Source organism: Panthera pardus, unplaced genomic scaffold (genome assembly GCF_024362965.1).
Source record: "Panthera pardus isolate Hobbes unplaced genomic scaffold, ASM2436296v1 HiC_scaffold_24, whole genome shotgun sequence".
Taxonomy (NCBI): domain Eukaryota; kingdom Metazoa; phylum Chordata; class Mammalia; order Carnivora; family Felidae; genus Panthera; species Panthera pardus.
In genome coordinates this window covers 76961337-76969501 of record NW_026526810.1, presented here as the reverse complement: position 1 = coordinate 76969501, position 8165 = coordinate 76961337, and the positions used below count along the sequence as shown (strand labels likewise).

General features: G+C 39.8%; 1 protein-coding gene across 2 annotated transcripts in view; it reads right to left on the bottom strand.

Moving 5' to 3' along the window:
* Nucleotides 1–2026: 2026 nt before the first annotated feature.
* PRORP (protein only RNase P catalytic subunit) overlaps nucleotides 2027–8165 on the bottom strand; it is a 131466-nt gene continuing 125327 nt past the window's right edge. For both annotated transcript variants that reach the window (XM_019426159.2, XM_019426160.2), the window contains 3 exons: nucleotides 6691–6839; nucleotides 3838–4033; nucleotides 2027–2335 (listed from right to left, as the gene is read on the bottom strand). In XM_019426159.2, the coding sequence (XP_019281704.2) occupies nucleotides 2204–2335; nucleotides 3838–4033; nucleotides 6691–6839 (477 nt within the window). In that variant the 3' untranslated portion in view covers nucleotides 2027–2203. The remainder of the gene's footprint in view (nucleotides 2336–3837; nucleotides 4034–6690; nucleotides 6840–8165) is intronic.

Genomic DNA, 8165 nt, shown 5'->3' with positions numbered 1-8165 from the left:
ATGCCCTATGATTCAGTCTGTTTGAGTTTTTATGAACTACCCTAACCTAAATCACAATGTAGAGAAGGAAGATTATTTGGCTGGGAATCAGGGAAGGTGGGTTACAGTTGAAATGTCTCCACGAACTAGCTATGGGATCCACAGAAGCCATTTCATCTTTCAGGGTCTGTCCCTCCTCTATAAAATGCTACTGCTGGACTTTCTGTTCTTCAAGGTTCACTAGAAGTTCTGGGATTCCTTTTGTATTCTCCCCCATCTCCATGTGCTCCTTGTGAGGTATTTGTGTTAGGCTGTCAGATAAGCTTATTTAACAAACACATTTCTCTTTTTTAAAAATTTTCCAAAAACTAGGATAGTTACTTTAAAAAAATGTAACTCACTGAAAACACAGTTTTCTGTCTGTAGTTTATGAAATTTAGAAAATAAGCAGATTGGATGTAGGAGAATTTTCTGATCTTCAATATTTTCAAATTATTGCACACTTTTCTGGAAAGCTATTTTTTCTAGGCACGCAGCAGAGTAGGATCCAGTAAATGGATAAGGAGATGAAACATTCCCCTCCTGTGTTTTTCCTGAATAGTCTCTCTGTGCATAATACACACCCTACTTATATCTGTGTATATGGCTTTATGTAAGTGAGGTAATTATTTATTTCATGTAAATAATTATCTTAAAAAGTTTTTTAATACTTATTTTTGAGAGAGAGACAGAACGCGAATGGGACAGGGGCAGAGAGAGGGAGACACAGAATGTGAAGCAGGCACCAGGCTCCGAGCTTGTCAGCACAGAGCCCGATGCGGGGCTCGAACTCACGAACTGTGAGATCATGACCTGAGCTGAAGTCAGACATTTAACTGACTGAGCCACCCAGGAGCCCCAATAACTATCTTTTTAAGGTTAATGTTTTTTGAGCTACATTGTTGTAAAGGCATCCATTTTAAGTAGTGTGATAAATCGACCAGTATACACATACACCTAAGTTAGCATCACCCAGATCAATACACAGGGAACTTTATATCACCCTCCAGAAAGGTCTCTTGTGCTCTTGCCTCAGGCAACTACTATTGTGATTTTTATCACCATAGACTGGGTTTGCCTGTTCTTTTTTTTTTTTTTAAGTTTATTATTAATTTTTGAGAGAGAGAGTGCACAAATGAGGGAGGAGCAGAGAGAGAAACAGAGAGAATCCTATAGAGGTTCTGCACTGTCAGCACAGAGCCCGATGTGGGGCTCAAACTCACGAACTGTGAGATCATGATCTGAGCCAAAATCAAGAGTTGGATGCTTAACTGACTGGGCCACCCAGGTGCCCCCAGTTTTGCCTATTCTTGAGTATTAAATCATACAGCATGTATGAATAAAGAAAAAACATAAAGTATTGTGGACATGAATATTTCCAGCTAAAATTAAGGCCCAGTGAGGTATAAGCAGGCTGGCAAGGAAGTAAAAGAGAGGCAAACATGAAAAGTTAATCACTTTGTTAAACTAAGTCAAACTTGATTAAATGAAGAAAAATCTGTATCCTTTAAAAAGCCCTCATATTCTGAGTGATAGATTAATAGTGTTCACAAAATATTGAACCAATTTGAAAAAGGCATTGTAGAATGAAGAAATGACCACAGGCTAAAGAGAACAAATTGCTCCTTTCTCTCCCACTCAAATCATTGGGTGGTAAGTAAAAGTTGCTAATAAGCTTCTGATTTCCTGGCCAGTTTATCACAGAGGACCATAAGTGACTCAGTGTGAGTAGCAGATCATGTGTAGAGGATGAGATCATGCCAGAAATGGTAGAAGGGGTTTGGAAACAACATGAGTAGCCTAGGCCTAGATGCATTGGCTCTGCTATTTGTGGACCTGGAAGGTGAGGTCAGGGGTAGCAAAATGGATACCAGAATCACCTGTTGTCCAAGTGAATGGCCAAGCTGGCCCGACAGGAGAAAAGTAGATTTCACTCTGCCCTGACTTCCCCAACTATGGATAAATTCTCCAAAAACAAATGGCTGGTAAAAAAAAATACAAATACAACTGCTTATGAAAAGATATATTTTATTTAATTTAAAAAAACCCCTCAATTTGTTGACATCTGGACCAAACAGGACAAAGTGGATCACACAGGAGCAATGCTCTAAGCGAGCACTGACTGAAGAGCTCTGATGCCAACCAGAAGGGCACCCAAACACAAGTTCTGCATAGGGTATAGTCTTTATGTCTTTCGGTGAAGGCACAGCCATTTGGTTGGCACTTCGTAGGAATATCTTTCCAACAAGTCTTCATCATATGGTATGTGCCATGAGTCTCCAGTTGTTTGCACCACTGTGTCATAACTGGGGATACACTGTTGAATTAAAAAGGGAGCCAAACATTGAGAACAACACAGAGGGGTTACCTGGCCATTTCCCTTTCTTTTCTGACAACTTCTCAGTTTGCTTCAGGAGTATTCTCTGTCTTACTTAACAATGGATTTTCAAAGAGCAGCTAGCTCTGTGAAGATGAACCCTAGCATTAGGGGTTTCTTTTTTGGGGGAGAGTTCATCTTTAAGGTTAAAGACTCTCTACAGGAGAGTCTATATTTGGACTGAAAGAAAATTTTCATATATACAAAATAGAGAAATAGTATAATGAACTCCCATGTATGCACCACCCAGCTTCAGCCATTATCAACTCATGGATAATTTTATTTCACCCATACCACCCCCCAAGATTATTGTGAAGCAAATCTCAGCTATCATATCCCTTCTTCTATAATATTTAGTATGTACCTTTATTTTTATTTGTGAGAGAGAGAGAAAGTGGGAGAGAGGGGCAGAGGGAGAAAGAATCTGAAGGAGGCTCTATGCTCAGTGTGCAGCCCGAGGTGGGGCTCGACCCCAGGACTCTGGGATCATGACCTGAGCCGAAATTAAGAGTTAGAAGCTCAACTGACTGAGCCATCCAGGCGCCCCTCAGTATGTACCTTTAAAAAGTAAGGATCTATTTTGTAAATATAAGATTAATACTATTATTACACTTAAGAGTTAATAATTCCTTATCATCAGATATCTACTATTTACATTTCCCCAATTATTAAATATGTGTACATATATTTTACAGTTGATTTCTTTGATTAGGAGTTGAAATTAGGTTATTACATCGTGACTGAATTATCTGTTAATTTTAATTAGAGCTTTACTTTTCATCTCTGTTTTTCTTGTCATTTTGTTGTTGTTGAGGAAACCAAGTCAGTTGTCCTGAATAGTTTCCCCCAGTCTTGATTTTTCCTATAGAGCTGTTGTTTTGTATATTTTTTGACCATTGGACCACATATACCATTGGCTAGTGTATTTTTCTATAATAGCTTGCCTTTGGATTTTTTCCCTTTGCTTTCACACAAGAGATAAGAGATCTCATATTTGCAGGGATCTAAACTAGAACCAAAGGAGAACTCAATTGAGACCATGCCGCAGAAGTGAACTAACAGGAAAAAGAGTTACTTAGCAGAAATATGACGAACCATAAGGGATAAGGAATTTTCAGGAAAATAAAAAACATGTATGAGGATTTATAATCGTTGACATAACTGAAGTCACAATTGATGACATCTCAGATGTTTTTGATATGTCAATTAATGTGATGTGAGGCTGGTCTATGGAAACTTTTGCTCTGGCAGACTTTCTGTGTCCAGGAACTGGCTAATCCCAAATACCAAACTACAGCTGAGAAAAATAAAGCATTCAGAACCTTCAACTAAGTGCAACATTCTTTGACTATGCCACATTCTTACTATATATATATATATATATATGTGACTATATACTGTACTTGACTCTGTTGGCATTATGTAGAGAACAAATAACATACCTGAAAGGTTATTTTTGATCCTGGAAGCCTATTAATGATTGCTAGCTGATGGCCCTGCTGCCACTTAAAGAAGAGGCGCTGGGTCTTGGCATCATGTAGACAGGCCTTGTGGTCCCGCATCAGATCTTTTGTGATAAACTTGCAGTGGTTCCCCGAGTGCAGCGTGGCATACAGAAGGAATGGGTCGTCTGCCGAGCTAATCCAGGCATAAGAAAGAATACAATTAAGCACAGCCCCAAGGAGGCAGAGGATGGCATTCTTCACCATGCTTTTTATTTCTTACTCTATCTACTTTCCTCAGAGGTGTTCTGCATTCTTAACTGACATGATCTCAGTGATGCTTACAAACTACCTGCATCATGTCCTTTGCTAGTAGACAGCATTCTCTAGAACACAGGTTGGAAAGCTAAGTGGAAGGGAATGCAAATGCTCAACTTGGTCCACTGTAGTGGGCTCTCCCACTAAAATGAAGAATTCTAACAATGACTTTCCCTTCACATTCACAGAGAACCCTGGTTCTCTGTGTGCCCAAGGTGTTGTTCCTATTTGCCTTATCCACCACAGGGCACACCCGCGCCACCTCCCTTCTCACCTTTCCTCATTTAAATTTGAGGAATATTCAAAATATTAATAAGGCAGGATGACACTTCCTTGCAAGCTACCAAAAATAATGGGCTGCCCTCAAAGCTAATAGTGGTATCTCAAAGAAGCTTCTGGGTAGTCACCCAGATCACTCAAAGGCATCTCCTGCTATGAGATGAACCAGTGACTCAGAGTTTCTAATAGACCCTCCACTTGAGCACTTACCACTGTAGTATGTGTGCTGTAAAAACAGCCAAGTAGTTGCCTTGCTCAGGAGATTTGGACTATAGCACGTGGTATGTCTTACGCCTTGATCCAAATGACCCAAAGTAGGACCATTTATAGTTTATTTTATACTCAACTATTTCAAATGAAATGATAAATGACTGGAATCTGTCTGCCTTAAAAATCTCCAGGAAAAAAGAGAGCGGAAAGAAAAATAGAAAAAATGTAGGGGGTTATATGCAACAATATCAGAAAAATGATAGTAATTGCTGGAGCTGGGTGACACTTCCATGGAGATTCACTATACTATTCTCTTATAGTATAGTATCTGTTTGAAAAGGCTTCTTTGGTACATTAGTGGAAAATAGAATTAATGTTAAAAACTTAAATATTCAAATCCAAAGCCACGGGAGGTCACTGAATCAATCTTTACAACTGGGTTTGGAACTTTAACAGACACAATAAACACAAGCCCCAAACCAAGCATAAGACCAATTTCCAACAAGCTTCTTGGTTGTAACACTGCATTTATCCAGTTCCTCCACCTAAGAAAAATAAAAGTGATGATGATGGCACTTACATATATGCTTTCCAAGTACTTGGTGCCCTGCTACAGTTTTCCATGGATTATTTACAAATATTATCTCACTTAATCTTCACAGAAACCCCATGGGGGTTATATACGAAGACACAGAGGGAAACATCTTCCCAGATAGGAGGTGGCAGGGCTGATATGAATCTGGGTAGACTAATTCCCAAGCCTGTGCTCCTCTAGTCTATCCGATGCTGCCTAAAGTGAGTGTGAAGAGTATTATTATTGTCTTCTACTCACAGAGACAAAGAAGCAACCCCTCCCGTGAATACATAAAAGGACTTAGCTAAGGAAAAAGGGATTGGTTTGGGATTTGAACGAGGGGTTAGCCCCCTGTTCTATGCACAGAGAGTCATTTTACCTTTTTAGGAATAAATGATTTGGGGAATACTGACAAATCTTGAAGCTACCACATTCAACATAATGAAACCTATACCCAGGACTGAGGTACACACATGATCCAGGCAAAGTTAAAAATAAACTTTTGTCAGCATAAATCGGATGTAACACTAAGTGTATGTTAAAAGTTTACACGTCCTGTTGAGGGTCTGTGCCTCTCCTGATTAGCTGCTTTCTTCTTTATGGACACTGTACCATTTTGTCACTCACCATGTTTTCCATGTTTCTTTGGATTCCTGAGAAGCTGTGGCTCATAGCAACATTCTCTTTATATTTAGAATAAATTCCAGGCTCCTCTCTTGCCTATCCGAGTCCACAGGTCTTCTGTACTATGGTCCTTTCCTTCTGAGTCCAGAACCTCCTGATTTTCCTTCTTGCTGCTACAGCTCATCTACAATAGTTTGCTTTCTTCAAACATGTCAAACACATTCCTGCTTCAGGGCTTTTTGAACAGTGGCTGTTCCCTCTGCTTCATATGTTCTTCCATCCACCCTCCCCCATTTTCTCAAATGACTCCTTCCCTCTGGTTTTGCCCCCTCCAAAAGGCTATTCCTGACCACCCCATCTACTACCCTCTGACCTACCCCCTACCTAATCCTTTTTAATCTATTTACTCTGCTTTATTGTCTTCCTAGCCATTGATCACTGCCTGGAATTACATGACCTTTTTATTTGTTTACCTATTTGCATCCCAAGAAGGCAGGCACTCAATGAACGACTGCTGTTTTCCAAGAACACAGAGGGTGCTCATATTTATACAATATTGGTTAAATGATCTGTGTAGGACCTTATGGCATGCATTCTGTGTACTCATCTCACTTCTGACTTTATCTCCCTCCTATTTCTCCTTTATCTTTATTTTCTCATCCATTTAAATGTATCCCGCTGTAGAAAGTATATTTTTGTAAGCTGCTTCAAATCTTCTTTTAGAATGAGGCTGAATATACGTACATATATACATTCAGACACATGCACTTTAAAAATGGCAAGAATAGGTAACTAACAAGCAGATGATGGAAGCCTAGTGTAATTCACCTAGTGCCTTCAGTACTTACATGTTGTCAGCAAAGAAGCAGCTGGCTTGCTTCTGCACCTTTTTCATCTCATCCTTTCTCCACCTGGAGTGCTGTGTTAGCATGTGCTTTCGGCCCAAGACCAGCAGCTGCAGATTCTGCTTGGCTAGTTGAGAGACCACATGCAAGAGCTAAAAAACACAAAGCCAGTCCCCAAAAGGGCCAAGAGAAGAATGTCAAGTAAGTGGAGTGATTCTTCTACCTGGTAGTCTCAATGGTGAAACACTCTTTTCTGGTAAGGGGTGAGAAAACATTCCTTAAAACAATTCTGCATCTTTGTAAGCCTGAAGCAAATGCTTCTTTGTTACAACTGTAGCCTACTGGTCAGGCTACATTACATTGGGTCTGGTGGGGGGGGGGGGTTCCTAAGCATAGACAAAATAGGTTGTTGTTGTTGTTTTGCATTTAATTATTTTTGAAAGACAGAGAGAGACAGAGTACAAGTGGGGGAGGGGCAGAGAGAGAAGGAGACACAGAATCCAAAGCAGGCTCCAGTCTCGGGGCTGTCAGCACAGAGCCCGACGCAGGGCCCCGAACTCACAAACGGTGAGATCATGACCAGAGCCAAAGTCGGACGCTTAACCGACTGAGCCACCCAGGCGCCCCCAAAATGAATTGTTTTTAAAGTGTGTTCCACAGAGTCCACTGGGATAGAGACAGAGAGGTTCAATGAGGATGGGATTTAGTTCCTATACTCCCGACCCTGTTTCAACCAAAACAAGCTCAGCTTTGGTACATTTATACATAGGTATTCTGCATAAGTTGTCACTTGAATAAAGTGAACAAAGTGTTCTACTTTTTTTTTTTCTTGTAAGTTTGTATATGGCTGGAATAGATTGCATCTTTTCAGCCAACTTTTCCATGTCATGATTCTGCGGAGACTGATACCTTTCACTGAAATTCTTTTTTCCAAAGATCTGTCAATTTTTGTTCCCCACCCAAAGATTGTTAATATGTATTTACCAGTGGTTTTATTTCATGCATTTTTATATAATCTTATAAGCCATAATTTTAAAAGGCTAGTAATCAAAAGCAAACATCTACACTATAAGAAAGTTTGGTTCATTGATTCAAAAGAACTCAAAAGATACTGAGAGGTGCATCTCCTTTAGAATGCATTTATAACATCCCTTTATTTATTTATTTTAATGTTTATTTATTTATTTTGAGAGAGAGACAGAGAGCATGTGAACAAGCAGGGGGGAGACAGAGAGAGGGAGTGAGAGAATCCCAAGAAGGCCCATGCTCAATGTGGAGCCCAATTCGGGGCTCCTGAGCTGAAATCAAGAGTTGGACACTTAACCAACTGAGCCACCCAGGCACCCATAACATTCCTTTCTTAAAGCTATGCTGAGATTACAGATTATTTTCGGTGAGCTCAATTATAAAACGGCAACCGGATTCATTAAGAAGAATGACAATTAGTTTTAAAATTTTCCATATGAATTTCCATTGGA